This window comes from Mytilus californianus, unplaced genomic scaffold (genome assembly GCF_021869535.1).
Source record: "Mytilus californianus isolate M0D057914Y unplaced genomic scaffold, xbMytCali1.0.p SCAF_1, whole genome shotgun sequence".
Taxonomy (NCBI): domain Eukaryota; kingdom Metazoa; phylum Mollusca; class Bivalvia; order Mytilida; family Mytilidae; genus Mytilus; species Mytilus californianus.
In genome coordinates this window covers 120,386,405-120,409,320 of record NW_026262581.1, presented here as the reverse complement: position 1 = coordinate 120,409,320, position 22,916 = coordinate 120,386,405, and the positions used below count along the sequence as shown (strand labels likewise).

The 22,916-nt window shown below is 32.8% G+C and overlaps 1 protein-coding gene across 1 annotated transcript in view; it reads left to right on the top strand.

The window, feature by feature from the left end:
* The window catches only part of LOC127732666 (serine/threonine-protein phosphatase 6 regulatory ankyrin repeat subunit C-like), an 87,573-nt gene that overhangs the window by 21,109 nt on the left and 43,548 nt on the right, over nt 1-22,916 (top strand). Inside the window, exons 2-3 of the mRNA XM_052241833.1 lie at nt 10,980-11,078; nt 21,921-22,034. Coding sequence (XP_052097793.1) covers nt 10,980-11,078; nt 21,921-22,034 — 213 coding nt within the window. The remainder of the gene's footprint in view (nt 1-10,979; nt 11,079-21,920; nt 22,035-22,916) is intronic.

Here is a 22,916-nt window from a genome sequence, read left to right as displayed (position 1 = left end):
GCTTTATTATGATAAATAGTATGTCTGAAGCAAACTTTTGAAATTTTTTTTTTTCCATTTTTAGTATTTTTCTGATAGATGGACTTAGTTTTTACAGCTAAAAATTTACAGGCAGCCTGGGATTAAATTGTTTTTTACATGATAGATTTGTAAACTTTCATGGATTGTTATTAAACTTGGACATAAACTGATCTTCAAGACCAAGAAATAGCATCAAAAGAAAAAGTTTTTTTTTAATTCTGTACTTTACTGATAAATGGACTCACTTTGTAAGTCAACATTACACTTATACACTGACAGCAGCAATCGTAGGTGAGACACAGGGTTCAGCGGAACCCTTTATGATTTTTAAGTCTCCCAAACGAAGTTTGGGAAGACTTATTGGTTTTGCTCAGTTCTTATTATTATTATTATTATTATGTCACCCTGACGGAGGTCGGGTGACATATTGTTATTGTTCGATTCTTTTTTTTATTATTCTTATCCCACACTTTTTGTCCAGCTTAGTTCTCGGATTGAATGGACCAATTGTGATGGAACTATACCATAATGTTAACCACCATGTGAAGTTGTGCACCTGACTTTGGAATAAAAAAAATGGCTGCCATTGCCATGGAAACCGCAAAAATGTGAAAAATAGAAATGTGTTCCAATTTATATGAAACTTCTATGATATTAAGAGACTCATGCACACTTCAACATGGAACATTTTTATTTCAACTGTGGGGTCTCCTTGGCATAATTTGAGGGGGGTGAATTTTTCATGGAACATTCCAGAACATTAGTGTTAAAATAGGTCTACAGACATTAAATGTAATATGATGGTATATTATTATGGGGAAAACAATATGCAGCAGTAGTTTGACTTTGGAATTTTTAAAATGGCGGCCGTTACCATGGAAACAGCAAAAATACAAAAAATATCAAAATGCTCCAAATTCATTGGAATTAAAAACAGATAGATCTGTTGTCATGCATAAATCTGCATTCACTGATGGAAAATTTCGAAATGGCTGCTGTTGAGTGGCAATTGGCAGACCAGGGTGACATCTGCTATTGCTTGCAATGGCAATTCTAGTTCTTCTTCTTCTTCTTCTTCCTCTTCTGCTTCCGCCACTTTTAAATTTGAACTTGTCCGCACCCGTTCTCCAAAACCGCTTGTCAGATTAACTTAGGGTTTTACAATATGTTAGACTAACATGTCTAGAAGTGCAATCAGGGTTTTGTTTGTGCAATGTGGTTTATAAAGGGGTACTTTTAGGGGCAAAAAGAAAAGAGGGTTTTACTATAGAACCCTATGGGATTATTTTTTAAATTTTCAAATGATTATAAATAATGAAAACGGTTTGTGATAGACACAATGTTTTTAATTGAAAATGTTCTAAATGATAAAGCCCATTTAATGAAATACAGGGTTAGTCCCCAGGGGTCATCACCACCCCCTGCCATTTAAGAAAGTTCTAATATCTTGTAAGTGGTCAAGATCCCCACCCTTAAACCATATATATTCTGGTTTGTCATGCTAAGATGGTTTGAATGATATACAGGGTTAGTCCCCAGGGGTCATCCCGACCCCCTGCCATTTAAGAAAGGTCTAATACCTTGTAAATGGTCGAGATCCCCACCCCTAAACCATATATATTCTGGTTTGTCATGATAGAGCACATCAAATGAAATACAGGGTTAGTCCCCAGGGGTCACCCCACCCCCTGCCATTTAAGAAAGTTCTATTATCTTGTAAGTGGTCAAGATCCCCACCCCTAAACCATATATATTCTGGTTTGTCATGCAAAGATGGTTTGAATGATAAACAGGGTTAGTCCCCAGGGGTCATCCAGACCCCCTGCCATTTGAGAAAGTTCTAATATCTTGTAAATGGTCGAGATCCCCACCCCTATACCATATATATTCCTGTTCGTCATGTCTCGAACATTTGAATGATGTATATGGTCAGTCCCCAGGGGTTCCCCCCACCCCCAATGTTCTAGTATCTTGTAAATGGTTGAGATCCCCACCCCTAAACCATATATATTCCTGTTCGTCATGTCTCGAACATTTGAATGATGTATAGGGTCAGTCCCCAGGGGTTCCCCCCAACCCCCAATGTTCTAGTATCTTGTAAATGGTTGAGATCCCCACCCCTAAACCATATATATTCTGATTTGTCATGCCAAGATGATTTGAATGATATACAGGGTTAGTCCCCAGGCATCATTAATGCATATAACTTTACCGGACCAAACCAATTTTCACTGGACTTTGCCCAATGTCAGGCGACCCTGGGAATTACGAATTATGGGAGCGTCATTTGGGAGACTTCGTCACAGCATCCTGTTACAATCATTTCTTGTTTTTCATATTCTGAAGCATATTGCACATCAGAAGATTTTTGTTCAAAACTTTGTTCTAAAACCAAGATTTTCAATGGTTCAGAATAAACCATGATCTGTATGGACAATAGAATGATACTACTGTTAAATCATAAATGTTTACTCAAAATACAAGTAATTGGTATCATAGAATTTTATGTACCCTAAATACACTGATATGAATCAATTAACACATCCAAAGGAACCCATCATGATGGATCAGGCCTTTTTAGACTGGGATTGGGAAATTAAAATTTTGTTAGACAACATGAAGTTAATGGAGGGAAAAATCTCAATAATTTTTAAGTATGCAAATGTAAATGATAAAATCAGGTATTAAACAGAACATTTGGTATATGCTGTATCACACAGAAGTTTGTTTTTTGTCGAGCCTGCAACTTTTTTGCAGAAAGATCGACATAGGGATAGTGATCCGGCGACGGCATTAGCTAACTTCTTAAAAGCTTTATATTTTAGAAGCTAGAAGACCTGGATGCTTCATACTTTGTATATATATGCCTTATGTTACGAAGTTTCCGTCTGTCATATGTCCATTGTCCTTGACCTCATTTTCATGGTTCAGTGACTACTTGAAAAAAAAGTCAACCTTTTTTGTAATGTTAATTTCTTTCTTATTATGAGTAATAGGATAACTTAGTATGTGCGTACCTTGCAAGGTCCTCATGCCCGTCAGACAATTTTCATTTGACCTCGACCTCATTTCATAGATCAGTGAACAAGGTTAAGTTTTCGTGGTCAAGTCCATATATCAGATACTATAAGCAGTAGGTCTACTATATTTGGTATATGGAATGATTGTAAGGTGTACATGTCCAACTGGTAGGTGTCATCTGACCTTGACCTCATTTTCATGGTTCAGTGGTCAAAGTTAAGTTTTTGAGTTTTGGTCTTTTTTTCTAATACTATATGCAATAGGTCAACTATAAATGGTGTATGGAAATATTTTATGATGTACATGTCAGTCTCACAGGTTTTATTTGACCTTGAACTCATTTTCACGGTTTATTTCTCAGTGTTAAGTTTTTGTGTTTTGGTCTGTTTTTCTTCAACTATAAGCAATAGATCAACTATATTTGATGTATGGAAGGATTGTAAGATGTAAATGTCTGTCTGGCAGGTATCATCTGAGCTTGACCTCATTTTCATGGTTCATTGGTCAATGTTAAGTTTTCATGGTTAAGTTTGTTTTTTAGATACTTTAAGCAATGGGTCAACTATATTTAATGCCTAAATTGATTGTAAGGTGTACATGTCTGTCTGGCATGGTTCATCTGACCTTGACCTCATTTTCATGGTTCATTGGTCAATGTTAAGTTTTCTTGTTTAAGACTGTTTCTTAGAAACAATAAGCAATAGGTCAACTATGTTTGGTTTATTGAATGATTGTAAGGTGTACATGTATTTCTCGTTTGGTTTATCTGACCTTGACCTCATGTTCTTGGATCATGTTAAGTTTATGTGTTACTTGTAGTAAAGCTTTGTATTTAGGACTATCAACATAAAATCAATGGTTAGTAAAGAAGTTGAGACATTTCAGCGTGTGCACTCTTGTATATATTTTAAACTGAATTTTGTCTTCATTGATATTGATATAGCCTAAAAAATCTGTGTTTCCGCTAACACTACCTACTCTAAATTTGTGTTGTCAACTCCTACAGATTTCAACCAATATCCTTGAAAAGAGTAGGCTCGGTAAGACCTATTTTTGGCCCCAAAATATAGCAGTTTTACAAATTTGTTAAAATGTAAACTGTTAGGTATTTATTGGAATGTAGAATGCTTCTGTTCCATAAATATGGGCTGTTTTTGACAATACAATGCACATGCATCAGGTACTAGCTTCATAAATTCCTGCAATATTACTGAAATCTTCACAATTTTAGCATTTGTGCTAATTTTAAGACGGTTTTTGTCTAAAATGGAAGTGGCCGCATTTCTGTTCAGTCTTAATATTTAGATATATGTTGTATTTGATGATAATACATAACATGTATATATCAGACTGAACACGAATGCGGCCACTTACATTTAGACAAAAACCATCTGAAAAGTGACGTTTTATTTCATATTTAATAGATTTTTCATATTTAAGCTTGAATTTGAGCTTCTTTAATGACCAAATCAGTCCTAATCTTTTACATAAACTTATTGAATCGACTGAAGTAGACACTTAAGTGTTTAAAAAATGTGAAAAATCTTTCATTAGATTTACTTCAAATATTAGGCCAAAACTAGCCCTTACCCGACCTTCTCCTTTACAGAATGATTACACATGTATATTGGATTTGTGCACCTACTATTATGGTATTGTTTGATAAATTTTGTGGTAACAGTTTTTGTTTTTAACCCAGATCTTCAGAACTGCTTAGAAAGTTGAGTTTTTGTTTTTAACCCAAATCTTCAGAACTCCTCAGAAAGTTTGAAAACCTTTTGAGGTTGTGCATCTTCTATTACGGAGCTGTTTAAAGATATTTTCCCATTTTATATGTCTTTATATTTTAATGTTCATTTCACACAACATGTAGATTGAAAACAAAGGAGGAGGTTACTATATGCAGTAGGTCAACTATAATTGGTGTATGTAGTGACATTAAGGTGTACATGTCTGTCTGGCAGGTTTCAAATGACCTTGACCTCAATTTCATTGTTCATTGGTCAAAGTTGGTTTCCGTTCTCTAACTTTAGTTTGTCTCAACCAAATGTTATGAAACTTATACACAATGCTTATTACCATAAAATACAGATCATGTTCGAAATTGGGTGGCGTCACTTTTACCATTCTTGAGTTATGCCCCTTTCCAAACATAAAAAATTGCTGAACTTTCTTGTTTCTGTTCTCTAACTTTAGTTTGCCTCAACCAAATGTTATGAAACTTATACAAAATGGTAATTGCCACATAACACAGATCAAGTTTGAAATTGGGTGGCGTCACTTATACCGTTCTTGAGTTATGCCCCTTTATAAACATAAAAATTGCTGAATTTTTGGTTTCCGTTCTCTAACTTAAGTTAGCCACAACCAAATGTTATGAGACTTATACACAATACTTATTACCACAAAACTCAGATCAAGTACAAATTTGGGTAGCATCACTTTTACTTTTCTTTAGTTATGTCCCTTTATTACTTCATTATGATATGCAAGCGGGGGCATCATCTGTGTCCCATGGACATATTCCCCATTTATTTCTCCAATACTTCAAGCAATAGGTTAACTAAATTTGGTGTATGAAATGATTGCATGGTATACATTTCTGTCTTTCATAGTTCATTTGACCTTGACCTCATTTTGATGATTCATTGGTCAATGTTAAGTTTTTATCGTAAGTTCTTTCTCAGGTACTATAAGCTATATGCTAACTTTATTTGGTTTATAAAATGATCGTATGGTGAACATGTCTGTCTGGCAGGTTTGTCTAACTTTGACCTCATTATCATGGCTCAAAAGTTATCTTTATGTTTTTGTGATTAAGTACTATCCATTGCACAGATATACTGCACATTTAGCAATAGGTTAACTATATGTGGTGTATTGAATGATTGCAAGGTGGACATTTCTGTATGGCATAGTTCATGTGACAGTATTGTACATTTATATTTCAAATATACAATAGATTATGCATTAAATTAAAATTACACTTGACATTTCATCTTCCGAGACACTTCTGTTATTCAACTGAGTACTTTAATTGGCCGTACAAAATTTTTTGATTCGAGAATCACTAATGAGTCTTTTGTAGACAAAACATGCATCAGCATGCATAATTTTAATCCTGGTATCTATGATGAGTTTATTCTGAAGTTATAGAACAAGTACTGAAATTTCTCAGACCAAAATATTTTGAGATATTTAAGTTGATTTTTTTGGTTTCATATAATTTATGAATTTGAAATTAAAGACATTGACATCAAAATGTTTTGTACAAAATCAATGTTCTTGTTACTGACATTTGTTAGAAATAATTCATTTGTCAGAAAACGTTTTAATGCATGAGGGTTAGTTACTGCTATTTACCATGCAAATCAAAATACTATAACCAGCTGTTTATGTCACCATGCAAATTTTGTGCACAACAGATTAAATTATCTTTTAATTAAGATTGTCAAGTTCCATTTCCAAGGCCAATTGTATTATCAGTTGTTGAAGGCAATAAAAAACAGTTTTAATAAAGCTTTTGTATGGAAGAGATAAATGATATTTATTAATATGTTATTTACAAGACAGAAATTCTATAATAAATCATAACTGGTAGTTAGGTGTAAATCTGCTGGGATGTAATCATAGGAGAAAGTGGCATGATTTTTTAGTTTCAATATTAAATTACACGGTCATTAGTTACGATTTAATCAAATTAACTTTTGTGAACATTATTTAATTAAATTGGAGTTTTGGTTGTATAGAAATATTAAATAAAAGTATCTGGCCCTTGTATAAGGTCTAATCATACATTAGATGAAAGCCTTACATCTCGCATGTTTACTGAATGGCTTTTACAAATACTATCAATAAATAGTTATATGTATTCCCATTTGACTCCCTCTCCTCAAACATTAAATAAACAAATGTTTAAGAAATTCTTCGACCAATGATAATAAAAACAAGGTATTCATGATTTTATTCCGTGACAGAATATTTAAAAATCACATGACATTTTCATTGCTTTTGATTTGATGAAGATTTGATTCGATTGTTGGATGATATATGCAACTGCTAATCTTTTTTCTTTTTTTTTTAAGCAAAATCAGTTTGATGAGTACAATATGTAATCATTTTTTGTTGGAATACATAAACCAATAAATATTAAAAAATATAGATGCTTTTACAAACCTATACAAGTATTAACTAATTTTCTTGCAAGTGGTCAGTTTGAATTTTAGCACTTTTAATATTTTTTAGTAGTGAAAGAAATGTTGTTTATGAGAAGCAATTTGATTTATGGGACTTTAAATTTGATTTACACAAGTTTCTCAACAACGTTTCTTTTTTTAACATTTTTTCATAACATTAAAACAGAACTGAAAGGTTGCAAGAAAATTAGGTCACAATTGTACAAGTTTGGTTGTAAACCGAATTGTATTTAAAAATATTTGAAGAGAAAACATTTGCTAAAGTTATCTGCACTTACGATTGATGGTTAACAATGAACTCTTTTAAAGAAAAAAAAAAAGATTATTTATAGTTCACCTGGCAAAGAGAACAGAAAAGTTTAGAGCTATATCTATCTGTTGCATCTATTACTGTATTTCATTTTTCACAATTCATTATTATTTGTGGAACACCAATTTTTCATGGATTTCATGTATACTAATATACCTCAAACTTAAATGTTCAACGAAGAACAAATTTTCTATAAGCTTGTATGCAAATTTTGTAAAACTACAAAATCAAATATTCACGAAATTACAATTTTTCCTTAATCCACGAAAATTGGTACCCACAAAAATAAATGAATCCACAGTAGGTTATTTGTATGTTGTATGAAACTATTAGGCTAATTAATTTAAAGCTTTTCTAAATATTTCCTTCAAATTTTTATTAAAATGACCATTGGATCATTTTTAGGACTAAACTTACTGAAACCAATTTTAACCACTATTTAACACACATATAAAGGAGTTGACCAGTGATGACGAGTTTATTATTAAAAACATGTTTGTAGTCATGAAAACAGCATGCTTATTGGAAATGTGCAATACCTCTATAATGTTGTTGATGTCAATCTAAATGTGACTTTTGATTCTGACAGTCTGGCAAATTTTATTGAAGAAATTGTAAATGTTTTCTATCAGTCAGATATTTGATATCAGAGGGGAACTATCTTTGCTAACTTCAAAAATTTTGTAGAGTGTAGCTGTGCACTTCTAATATTCGCTAGTCATTAAAAATAAACAATACGAGATGTGCAGCTGAAAGGACTTAAAAAATAAATCAATGTTAATATACTAGTACATATATTGGAAACTTTGGAGGAAAATAAAATCAATATTAGCTTATATGATATTTCATTGATTAGGACGTACACATGCAATTTAAGTAAAGATTATTGCTCTCTTGTGAATATATATATATTCAATTATAAACACAAAAAAAGTTTTATTATTGTGAAAATTGCAATGGGATAACATTTGCAAATGTAAAAATTCGCATTTTAAAGTTTGAAAGCATTATTTGCTTGCAGCATTTTCTGGAATTGCATTTAGGGGGGGGGGGGGGGGGGGGGGCGGAGAGAGAGAGAGAGAGGAATAAAAATGACAGAAGAGGGACAACACCATGGCCAAAATAAAAAGGACCAAAACACAATCAATTATCCAAAAAAAAACATCACACAGAAAACTTAAGATTGGGGTAAAATGAACCCTACCAAAAACCAGGTATGAAGTCCGATGCTCCAGGCTAGTATTAGGTGCTGCTCCTCTAGTAGCACCTTTCATGTTGCTCCTGGCATAATGCAATACATCTGGTGATGGGTTAAATTTGGTATGTCATAAATGAGGAAAGGATTTGGATTGTGTTTTTATTACGGCGGGGGCATTAAGTTTTACCCTTGTCCGTCTGTACGTACGTACATCCGTACGTCCCAAAATTGGTTTCTGTTCTCTAACTTGAGTTTGCCTTAACCAAATGTTATGAAACTTATACAAAATGCTTATTACCACAAAATACAGATCAAGTTTGAATTTTGGTAGCGTCACTTTAACCGTTCTAGAGTTATGCCCCTTTATTAATGGAAAAATTCCAAAATTCTTAGTTTCCGTTCTCTAACTAAAGTTTGCCTCAGCCAAATGTTATGAAACTTATACACAATGCTTATTACCACATAATACAGATCAAGTTTAAATTTTCCGATAGCGTCACTCTAACTGTTCTAGAGTTATGTCCCTTTATAAATGAAAAAATTACAAAATTTTTAGTTTCCGTTCTCTAACTTAAGTTGCCTCAACCAAATGTTATGAAACTTATACACAATGCTCATTACCACAAAACACAGTTCAAGTTGAATTTTGGTGGGGTCACGTTAACCATTCTTGAGTTATGCCCCTTTATAAACCGAAAATTGCAAAATTTTTAGTTTCCGTTCTGTAACTTAAGTTTGCCCCAACCAAACATTATGAAACCTATACACAATACTTATTACCACAAAACTCAGATCTAGTACAAATTTGGGTAGCGTCACTTTTATTGTTTTTGAGTTATGTCCCTTTATAATGTTGTATGCAAGCGGGGGCATCATCTGTGTCCATGGGGACACATTTTCCATTTATTAATAAATAGAACACATCTGTGGTTATCTAATAGTAAGGTTGACTCAGATATTGACAACAATGATCAAGCAATTTAAATCACGATGGTAGCTATAAAATAAGAGAGACGACTTCAATTTGGTTCAATAGCTTCCTTTTTGGCAGCAACCTCTGTAAAGTAAATCATGATAGGAAAGACAGGCTCTTGAATATTGAATCAACTCGGAGGTATAAACTCCCTATGCATTAAAGGTGCATGCAGATGAAATGTTGCTATAGAAATATGAAACGTTTACAATTGGAAAATTGAATACATTTCACAACAGATCCTCACAAGTCAAGATATTAAGCACACCTAACTATCTGTATTTTTATTTATAATAATATATGAAAACAGGAATTCAGTAGGAGTATTAAAAGCATGTATTGATATCATTTGTGAAACTTCTATTTCTGGTATTATTACTCATATATATTTATTGTTTCCTGCTAATTTAAAATGCTTTTGTTGATTTCCAAAGTGACTATTATCATTGACATTAATTATTAAAGTCCTATAACCTTATTACAATCCCACTGCTAAATCTCGATTAAATGCAGGTTGTTAATGAATTATTTACAAAATATGGAGACTGTGATCATTATAAAACACAGTCAAAGTGATAACAGCAGCATGAAGCATTGCAACTGTAAAATATAATATTATTTCTGTTTTATATTTCCTTCATATTAAGTCAACAAAATCTGAAAATATGACAAACACATTCACTATTACTGTGATTTAATATTTACATACTTAGTTGACAGGTGCAATTGTTCTCAGAGTTTTATTACTCATATAAAAAATTATAGAAATTTTAACAATATTTGTGTTGTATTTGTTCATTTTTTTAATTAAGCAAGCCTGTTATTTGATTAGTAAATCCTCTTCATTCTATTATTAATAATATCAAACTTAAATTCGATTTTAAATGATAATTTAATTATTAAAATATTTTCAGTTATTTGGTAGATTGTACACTGAGCTTATTGCTGGACCAAAATTTTAGAAATGTTTACAAAATGTGGTTATGTTGTGTATGAATAAATGGAGATTAAATGCCAATGTTACAGTAACCAAATAACACCAAAAAAAAAAAAGACATTTGCAGACTGGTGTTTGATTTTACCTCAACTTTTCAAGAGTTATGTCCCTTCTTTATCTGATATTTTACTGTTGTTTTCTTGCAGTGGGGATAGAGTTTTGTAAGCGTGATTGATAGATAAGCTGATTCTAGTTTCTCTCTTCTTTTAAAATTTTAAACAATAGAAATAAGGAAATAACTTATCTTTCAATTTGTTTTCTAGGATGGGAGAACATGTTTACACTATGCAGCTTCCTTTGCCAAGGATGACATTGTTAAATTATTACTCAACAGAAAGGCAGATTGTAATTTACCTGGAGGGGTAAGATATTTGATAATTGTTATTGTAAATCCTACACCCAGAACTTGCTGGAAAACACTGATTTTGGAATACTTTTAGTTACTGTATATTTGGTTTTTTATCTTATGAAGAGCACATTATTAGATTTATTAATGCAGAGGGTCATCAGACTTTTCACTGGTCCTATATGGGTCGAGGACACAGTTATCGTCATTTGATTTTCGTTGTCTATGAATATAGTCCCTAGTGTGGACAGTGTATAACTTGCAAATATTTTCATACACTTTCCAAATTTATTTCTTTATATTTTATGCATGAAATGTTAAGTAAGGGGATGAAATTACATGTTAAAAAAATTTGGGTGATGAATTTTTACGTAAAGTAGTGATTTGGTCCAGTTAAAAAAGGTAAAAAATTAGTATGCCTGAAGCTGTCAAACTAAATTATAGACCCCCATCAACATAGAATTGTCCATATTTTGAGTTAGAGCTGGTAGAGTTTTCTATAATTTTGATATTATTTATCCCAAAGGTAGTAAACTACACTGTAAAAAATCTTTTTTAGATAGAGCAGGTGCAATTTTTTTTATTTTAATTTATTGTCTAAAAGAAATGCACTACGAAATAACTGTGTTCTCAGGTCATTTACCTTCTTTTTTTCCTTTTTTTTTATTTAGACTTTCCTGATTTTGGTGGTGAAATCCTAAAATTATGCTACTAAAGCTCATTAAAAATTCTTACAATTTATAAATAAGTTGTATTTCTGAACTTTAAGTACATGATTTCTATCAGAATTGCATAAACAATCTCATTCTGTATTCATTTTGTACTGCAATCTAACAATAGTATTTAGTACTTGAAAATAAGAACAAATGTCTAACCCTGTGGGGCATTGTTATTACACATACAGTCAACATTTGTGAACATGGACCAGACAGACATTTTTGTAGAACAAAAAGAGTGACTGATATTCATAAAGGACAGGATGCTAAATGGATATGTTTTAAGCTATGAACCCATTTCCTTTGATATTGATTTTGTTGACAGTTATCAAATTATCTTGACATAAAAGATTTGTCCTCTGTTAAAAGAGGTAAAAGACAGTACATATTTGCTCATTGTTGAAGGCCATACGGTGACCTGTAGTTGTAAACTTCTATATCATTTGGTTTCTGTTGGAGAGTTGTATCATTGGCAATCATACCACATCTTCTTATTTTTATATATAGTTAAGGCCTGCTTCAATCAGTCTGTCTGTCTGTTCTCATTGTAAATGTAACCCCTCTTCATGCTCGTAGACTGCTGGTCTGATTGCTTTCATATTTGGTAAGTAGATTGGACTGACATGCTGTTGATTATCATGTTATCCTGTCATATTTCATTCAATCATATTTTGTTAGAGTAACAGTTCTTCATGCCTATTGGCAATAAGGTGAATACAACTCCTACAGTGCAGAGCAACCCAATATTACCTGATATGGGCTCCAGTAGAGTACCTCTCTTTGATCACAAGGTCATGTTTAAAAATTGTCTCAGGTCATCAGGTCATTTTTAAGCAAACTATACAGTTCTAAGCTGTTCTGATTCTCGGTTTTGAACATACGAGCACTTTTAACTGTCCCTTCATGACAAAACATGCAACAATTCAAAAGAGAAAACCAACTGTCTATATAAATGTAACATGCATCAGTGAGATAATGGTAACAGGTTTTCACCCTTCACTAATGTACATAGAATATCCAAAGATTATTTCTAGACATAAACTTTAAACTTTTATCCTTGGAAGGATGATAATGATCGATGCTAAATTTACAGTTTTTGTCGAGCCTGCGACTTTTGTCGCAGAAAGCTCGACATAGGGATAGTGATCCGGCGGCGGCGGCGGTGGCTACGGCGGCGGCGGCAGCGGCGGCGTTAGCTAACTTCTTAAAAGCTTTATAATTTAGAAGGTGGAAGGTCTGGATGCTTCATACTTTGTATATGGATGCCTCATGTTACGAAGTTTCCGACAGTCACATGTCCAATGTCCTTGACCTCATTTTCATGGTTCAGTGACTACTTGAAAAAAAAGTTCAGATTTTTTGTAATGTTAGATTCTGTCTTATTATAAGTAATAGGATAACTATATTTGGTATGTGCGTACCTTGCAAGGTCTTCATGCCCGTCAGACAGTTTTCACTTGACCTCAACCTCATTTCATGGATCAGTGAACAAGGTTAAGTTTTGGTGGTCAAGTCCATATCTCAGATACTATAAGCAATAGGTCTTGTAAATTCGGTGTATGGAAGGACTGTAAGGTGTACATGTCCAACTGGCAGGTGTCATCTGACCTTGACCTCATTTTCATGGTTCAGTGGTTATAGTTAAGTTTTTGTGTTTTGGTCTGTTTTTCTTATACTGTATGTCATAGGTCTACTTTATTTGGTGTATGGAATGATTGTTAGGTGAACATGTCTAGCGGGCAGGTGTCATCTGACCTTGACCTCATTTTCATGGTTCAGTGGTCAAAGTTAAGTTTTTGAGTTTTGGTCTTTTTTTCTAATACTATATGCAATAGTTCAACTATATTTGGTATGTGCGTACCTTGCAAGGTCCTCATGCCCGTCAGACAGTTTTCACTTGACCCCGACCTCATTTTATGGATCAGTGAACAAGGTTAAGTTTTGGTGGTCAAGTCCATATCTCAGATACTATAAGCAATAGGTCTTGTATATTCGGTGTATGGAAGGACTGTAAGGTGTACATGTCCAACTGGCAGGTGTCATCTGACCTTGACCTCATTTTCATGGTTCAGTGGTTATAGTTAAGTTTTTGTGTTTTGGCCTGTTTTTCTTATACTGTATGCCATAGGTCTACTATATTTGGTGTATGGAATGATTGTAAGGTGTACATGTCTAGCGGGCAGGTGTCATCTGACCATGACCTCATTTTCATGGTTCAGTGGTCAAAGTTAAGTTTTTTGAGTTTTGGTCTTTTTTTCTAATAATATATGCAATAGTTCAACTATATTTGGTATGTGCGTACCTTGCAAGGTCCTCATGCCCGTCAGACAGTTTTCACTTGACCAAGACCTCATTTTATGGATCAGTGAACAAGGTTAAGTTTTGGTGGTCAAGTCCATATCTCAGATACTATAAGCAATAGGTCTTGTATATTCGGTGTATGGAAGGACTGTAAGGTGTACATGTCCAACTGGCAGGTGTCATCTGACCTTGACCTCATTTTCATGGTTCAGTGGTTATAGTTAAGTTTTTGTGTTTTGGTCTGTTTTTCTTATACTGTATGCCATAGGTCTACTTTATTTGGTGTATGGAATGATTGTAAGGTGAACATGTCTAGCGGGCAGGTGTCATCTGACCTTGACCTCATTTTCATGGTTCAGTGGTCAAAGTTAAGTTTTTGAGTTTTGGTTTTTTTTTCTAATACTATATGCAATAGTTCAACTATATTTGGTATGTGCGTACCTTGCAAGGTCCTCATGCCCGTCAGACAGTTTTCACTTGACCCCGACCTCATTTTATGGATCAGTGAACAAGGTTAAGTTTTGGTGGTCAAGTCCATATCTCAGATACTATAAGCAATAGGTCTTGTATATTCGGTGTATGGAAGGACTGTAAGGTGTACATGTCCAACTGGCAGGTGTCATCTGACCTTGACCTCATTTTCATGGTTCAGTGGTTATAGTTAAGTTTTTGTGTTTTGGCCTGTTTTTCTTATACTGTATGCCATAGGTCTACTATATTTGGTGTATGGAATGATTGTAAGGTGTACATGTCTAGCGGGCAGGTGTCATCTGACCATGACCTCATTTTCATGGTTCAGTGGTCAAAGTTAAGTTTTTTGAGTTTTGGTCTTTTTTTCTAATAATATATGCAATAGTTCAACTATATTTGGTATGTGCGTACCTTGCAAGGTCCTCATGCCCGTCAGACAGTTTTCACTTGACCCCGACCTCATTTTATGGATCAGTGAACAAGGTTAAGTTTTGGTGGTCAAGTCCATATCTCAGATACTATAAGCAATAGGTCTTGTATATTCGGTGTATGGAAGGACTGTAAGGTGTACATGTCCAACTGGCAGGTGTCATCTGACCTTGACCTCATTTTCATGGTTCAGTGGTTATAGTTAAGTTTTTGTGTTTTGGTCTGTTTTTCTTATACTGTATGCCATAGGTCTACTTTATTTGGTGTATGGAATGATTGTAAGGTGAACATGTCTAGCGGGCAGGTGTCATCTGACCTTGACCTCATTTTCATGGTTCAGTGGTCAAAGTTAAGTTTTTGAGTTTTGGTTTTTTTTTCTAATACTATATGCAATAGTTCAACTATATTTGGTATGTGCGTACCTTGCAAGGTCCTCATGCCCGTCAGACAATTTTCACTTGACCCCGACCTCATTTTATGGATCAGTGAACAAGGTTAAGTTTTGGTGGTCAAGTCCATATCTCAGATACTATAAGCAATAGGTCTTGTATATTCGGTGTATGGAAGGACTGTAAGGTGTACATGTCCAACTGGCAGGTGTCATCTGACCTTGACCTCATTTTCATGGTTCAGTGGTTATAGTTAAGTTTTTGTGTTTTGGCCTGTTTTTCTTATACTGTATGCCATAGGTCTACTATATTTGGTGTATGGAATGATTGTAAGGTGTACATGTCTAGCGGGCAGGTGTCATCTGACCATGACCTCATTTTCATGGTTCAGTGGTCAAAGTTAAGTTTTTTGAGTTTTGGTCTTTTTTTCTAATACTATATGCAATAGTTCAACTATATTTGGTGTATGGAAATATTTTATGATCTATTTGGCAGTCACGCAGGTTTTATTTGACCTTGACCTCATTTTCAAGGTTCATTGCTCAGTGTTAAGTTTTTGTGTTTTGGTCTGTTTTTCTTAAACTATAAGCAATAGGTCAACTATATTTGTTGTATGGAAGAATTGTTAGCTGTACATGCCTGCCTAGCATGGTTCATCTGACCTTGACCTCATTTTCATGGTTCATTGGTCAATGTTTAGTTTACTTGGTTAATGTTAAGTTTATGTGACAGTTGTAATAAAGCTTTATATTTAGGACTATCAACATAATATCAATGATTAGTAAAGAAGGCGAGACATTTCAGCGTGTGCACTCTTGTCTGAATACTGTATAGGTGAATAAAATATAAAAATAAGATAATGAATAGAAAAGGATACAGACTTTTTATTATCTATACATGACAAAACAATACATATTGATAATGTGTAGGAACTAATTGATGCATTAAAGCATGGTAATTAATTTTTTGTACCATAATTAATGCAGCAATATTTTATCATATCATATAATGTTATTCCCATAGGACACCTTTAATTTTCGGGTGGAGGACTCTTTTGTAGCTACCATGACATCCTCATTCAACAAATTCATAATATTTGATTTTTTTTTTCAAATATTTTCAACTAATTAAACAATACAGTTGATGGACTTGTTGGTTCACTTGGTAACCTATATTTAAAATTGAGAATGGAAATGTATATCAGTTTAAACTATTGCTAGGAAGTTTCTATTTAGATAATTGCCATTTATGTTTGTCATGCAATCTTCTGCTATCACAGTTACTCTGTGAAACCACATGATATGTAACAAATAATTAAAAGTTTATCCCTATCAGTTGACATAAATCTTTGAAACATGCTTGCCAATGCCATATCTAAATAGTTTCAAGAGTTTAATATTTTATTGCGGAAATATGAATGAGTTTAGCCCAGGTTGGTTGCTAGCGTGATTCCGACTTCTCTTCAAGATTGTTATAATTTACTAACTTCCTGTTGGTACAAAATAGAAATGTTATGATCAATTAAATGGTCATTATTTCTTTTCACTGTCAAACAATTGATTAGAAAATGACTATTGGCATGTTTGATGTGAATGAAATGTCCTAAGAATTCTATGACAATAGTGAACTACTTAATGACTATTGTATGAGAATTACAACACAATCTGTTCAGTCTTAACAGCACTTATTCTAATTCTGTAAATTGGTTCACGGCTTTTACAATGCTACGTAATAAATACGATGATATTGTTCTTCTTATCTTGGAAAGAACGTTTTATAAAATTATTTAAATGGTTTGGAAAATTTAGTTTTACAATAGACTGCAATGAAACTAGCATTTGTTGTATGAGCAAAAAAAACGCATAAAAATTTAGTACTCTTGACAGATAGATAGGTGATACAGAATATAAATTTCACGGATTAACCACAGAATCATGCAATATAGAAAGTGGAACCAATATTGTTTTTATATTACTCCATATTATACAGACCTAATCTAGTTTTAAAATGACATTATTGGAAAAGCTTTCGTGTGAAGTGCATTCTTTCAGTTTAATGTAGAAATGGCAAAAATGTTATATATATTCATTAGTTAATAAAGACATCCTGTTATATTGTTTTGTGTAAAGGTGCTGATGTGTAAATTAGCATCATTACTTAATGCTAAGCCAGATCAACAGATTAATTTGTTAATGCAATATCAGTAACCATGTTTCAGCACTGAATATAGATTTTATTTTCTGCTATTATCATTACATTTAGAAATTTTAAAGTTCATATTATGAACTATAATGAATGGTTAATTTCCACAAACATTCAATTTCTTAATTCTCCTTTTTCACATTTCTTGTTAATCGTTTTCACACAATTTATCTTATAAATGATAATGTGTTTGTTACTGTTAGCATAGAAAGGCAACACAAAAATAAGTGGTGTATAAATCAGTGGAAACATTAGTTTGTGGATGTCAAAATCTATTTTATATGAAATATTTATAATATAATTTAGATGAATTGTAATGTATTATTGATAAACAGAGAGAAACCCTGGATTTCTAGTAAAAATAAGAGATCCTTCACTAGAATGCTGGACTAGTGAAGTAAATTGTTAACAGCAAGCAATATATTGCGCCTGTCCCAAGTCAGGAACCTCTGGCCTTTGCTAGTCTTGTATCATTTTTAATTTTATTTTCTTGTGTATAATTTGGAGTTTAGTATGACTTCCATTATCACTGAACTAGTATACATATTTGTTTAGGGGCCAGCTGAAGGACGCCTCCGGGTGCAGGAGTTTCTCGCTGCATTGAAGACCCATTGGTGGCCTTCGGCTGTTGTCTGCTCTATGATCGGGTTGTTGTCTCTTTGACACATTCCCCATTTCCATTCTCAATTTGAATAAAAAAAAAAAAAAAATCTATTCCAAATATACAAATCAAGTAAACAAAAAGACTGAAAGAAGAGCATGATCTTAGAAAGAAACCAGAAAAATCTGACAAGCAAATCCACACTCAGTCAAAATATAGCAAAAGGCAACAGGACACAATTGGTAAATTTATTATTCTGGTATCTCGTAAACATGTCCGTTAAAACATAGATACATGAATCAACAACATCTCGATTGTGACAGTAAAACTTGTGTAGTGTTGATTCCAGACATTCTGCCTAATATCACTACTAGAACAGTTTTTGCCTAAGGAGTAGTCATCCCTGTTAATGAAGTCTGTATAATGTAATCATGCATGTGCCTAACATATCAATTGAGATATATGCTAAAGCTATACTGAGAAATTGGAAGTTGACAATGGGAGTTTTGTCATAGATCCTAGTATGAAGTCATACATCTGTATCATTTTATCAAGAAAAAGATCTAAATTTGCGGTAGACTTTCGTAGTAGTATCCTTAACATCATGTTTACTGGGATATATGAGATGCAAGCCCTTACTGAAATAAGGGTTATTGAGTGAAAGGACATATATCAATATACCTAAAAGTGAAATGTAAGAATTTGTTAAGATTCCTTTCCTTTATTTCTAAGATGTTTCTACATTAATTCTGCTTCCTATGATTACAAAAAAGTTGGCCAGTAGGAGTGCATAATTACATGGTACCCTTTTTAGGCTGTTATAATGTAGCTTAAAAATGGAATAAATTTGGACAAAAGAAACTTTTTAGGTGAAAAATATGACTAATTCATTTCACATCGAAGAAATGAGACACCTATGATTTTAAGAATTAAAAATTGTGACTTCCCTTAATTTGTAGCTTTTGTACTCCCTCAAAATATATCAATTCAATTCAATGTTTTATTAAAGTCTCATCTCTCAACAAGTACAATCGATATTTATACATTTTAAAACAATACTAAATAAAATGAGAGCCATTCTATTCAGAATTATAAGAGACTACATTGTATTACAATGCATAGATATAATACAGTAAACAATATGAAATAAAGTACTATTTACAATATATAAAATCTCTACGCCTTCTTAAAATCAAATAACAGGTTTTGGCACACACACATATCATATTTACATTTGAAAATAAAAACACTAACTTTTGTTTATCATATGATATTTTGGGTAAATGGTTTTACTTTCAAATAACATGATTAAAAAAGAAAAAGGTGCAGTACATTTGATATTTAGGACAAATCTTGGTGGCAATTTGACCTGTAATGTCCCAGCTTTTTTATCCATAAAATTGAATGAAAATAAAGTCATACAAGCTTGGAATGATATAGTGGTTTTTAATTGTCTATAAGTATTGTTGTCATAGTTTTATCATTATTATTTATTTTGTATAGATTTAAATCGGTTATGTGTAAATTTTTCAATTAAGTTCATCATTCAATAATGCTAAAGGCTGAAAAATCCAAAAATTATTTTTTATAAAGAAGTTATTTAAAATCTCCTTAGGGGATTCACTGGGTTATTATCATAACTTCACATGTGCATTAAAAAATCTATGATAGTAATTACTTTAGCTGCACTGAATAAATATAGGATGTTCAGTCAGACAATAATATTTTAGGTCTCATTGAGTGTGTTAGTGCAAGATCATTGACCGTATATTGACAGACATTTTGGAAACCGGGAAGACAAGAAGACAATGTAATGGAGCGACATTAATATAATGTAGCTTACTTTTTGATAGGCATTACATTTAAGTTTCACAAAGTATAATTTGTTTATTCTGTCTGACATTTTTTTTTTTAATGTTTTGTTCAATATGATATCATATCTAACATAAAAGACTGAACCATGCTTATGGATGTATGGCTCTAGTGACTAAGCAGATTAATTATAAATAGACTAAATATTAGGCCATAAAAACAGTCCAAAGTGTGATCTGCATTAGTAGCATTTCCTGTGTGGGTATTATCATGGATACAGCACTTAAAATTCATTTTAACATTTTTGTTGAATATATAGAGTATTTCAATATCATCTGTTTGAAACAAAAATCAATTGAATTGAGTTTTAAAATATTAATTGGATCTATAGATTTATGGATAGAAGTTATATTCTATCAAAAAGATGAATCTATGGAATCATTAAATATTCTGAAACAAGTTTATACATTTAGTATATCAAAAAGATTTCACTTACGACAAAATTGTTATATAAATTTTATAATGCAGAATTATGTAAATAGTAACATTATTCAAGTTAAGAGTTAATTAAAATTTATACAAACGAAAATTGATTTTGACTAGGAATTTTATTGCTGTATCAAATGCATTTTATAATGCAAAGTTTTGTATTAGATATATTTTATAATTCAGAATTATGTATTGTAATATCATTTTTATTTGCTTCATCAGATATATACATGTGTGTTCTTTAATTTACCCCATTTCTGGACAGCTCAGTGGTCTTGTGGTAGCTTTTCCGCATTAAGAGAGGGAGGTCATGGGTTTGATTATTGTTTTAGTCAAACCAAAGGTTTGATGAAAGGTATTAGCTGCTTCTCAGCTAATCATAAGGTGTTTTTAGGAGAAATATCAAAAACTGGTCAATACGGAGTCAGATTAGTGTTTCAGGTTAGGATGACTTATGGGTTGTTACCTTGTGAACTAGCAGGTTAAAATCAGGCAAACTTGTAAGTCCAGTACAAAGGAGGATTTATATTCATATCACATTACCGGTAAGATGTTCTCATCCTGTTATGGCATGTAATATTTGCCACTGAATGTTAAACACCAATCCATCATCTTCAAAAGAAAGGAGAAACTGAATACTTACTTGCACCGATAGCGCAATCTAAATCAGGAAATAATTTTAGGAGACCCCCAGTAATATTGGTTATTCCTTCTGCCTTATTACCTCTGCACTAGACTTGAAATCTGATAGTGAAGGGATACCCCAGTAATATTGGTCATTACCTCTGTCTTAGACTTGAAATCTGATAGTGAAAGGATACCCCAGTAATATTGGTTATTACTTCTGCCTTAGACTTGAAATCTGATAGTGAAAGGATACCCCAGTAATATTGGTTATTACCTCTGCCTTAGACTTGAAATCTGATAATGAAAGGATACCCCAGTAATATTGGTTATTACCTCTGTCTTAGACTTGAAATCTGATAATGAAAGGATACCCCAGTAATATTGGTTATTACCTCTGCCTTAGACTTGAAATCTCATAGTGAAAGGATACCCCAGTAATATTGGTTATTACCTCTGCCTTAGACTTGAAATCTGATAATGAAAGGCCATCTGCTTTTTGAATTTGAAAATGGAAAAATATAATGATGCTTTATACATATTCCATTTAATAAGAGTAAAATATGTGGTGCTTTATACAAGTTCCATTTAATAAGAGTAAAATCAAGCAAAGGTAGCTTGTGATGTTATCTTTAACATGAGTACATTGGGAGCTTTAGAAAGACAGGCAAAGTCTCGTTTGTAAGACCATATAAATGATGCAGAAAATCTTACCAAAGTAAACCTAAAGATAACAATGAAGGTACAACAAAGTCCACCACTTAATGTCGGGTTCCTGGGTTTGGACTGATAGTTATTTATATTTTTTGTTGATTTTTTTTCAGCCAAAAGATCAGCTACCATTACATATGGCCTCTGCCAGAAATACAGGGGCAGTTACAGTTGTACAATATCTTCTAAAATCTGCTGGAAAGGAAACCAGACTGGTTACTGATAAAGTAATTAAGACTTAATTTAAATATATATACAATATATGTACATTGTCGAAAAATGTAAAATTTGTTTGTATGAGCTTTAGAAACAGGATGAAAAGGGAGGCTTGCCAAGCTTTTCTCCTATTTCGTAGCGAGTACAAATTAATTTTATATTTCTGACAATGTACATATATTGTTTTTATCCTGTAATTTACACCTGGCACTTTCAGTTTCAGTTGTTTAAATCCAAATAGTTGTCTCTGATTTTTCAAAGAAAATCAGCATAGTTAAAAAAGCGAACCTCAAAGAGGAAACAAAAATGAACTGTTACGCAAAAAGAAATATTCACATTAACATTTGCTCTACATGGAAGCAGAGTAAATGGAGACCTCATTTGAACAATTACAAATATTTTTTGTGTACCTGTTATTTGTACAAAAGTTTGCAGGATAAAATAGTTTAGAAAGTGCTTATGAGACAACTATTCACCAGAGACTAAATGAGGTAGATTTAAACAACTAACGGTCACTGTACATTCTTCAATAATGAGCAAAACAAAGTTAAATATTTAAAATTAAACTGTCAAGAGTTAAATATAGATTCTACCACTGCATCGAGTGTGATACGATATTTATCCACTCGAGACAGTTAAATTTTCAAATTTAAAACGCGAGGCTTGCCGAGCGTTTTAAATATTTAAAATTTAACTGTCGAGAGTGGATAAATATCGTATTACACGAGATTTGGTGGTGGAATCTGTTTCTCTAATGATTTTCAAACAATACGCAGGCAAATTTATTCATTCTTTTCGAATGATCTGCAAAAAGATGTGCTCTTTCTATGTGACGTCATCAGGCATGGTCGCCTTTTTTCATGCCGTCACAATAGGAAATTCAGAGGAAAGCA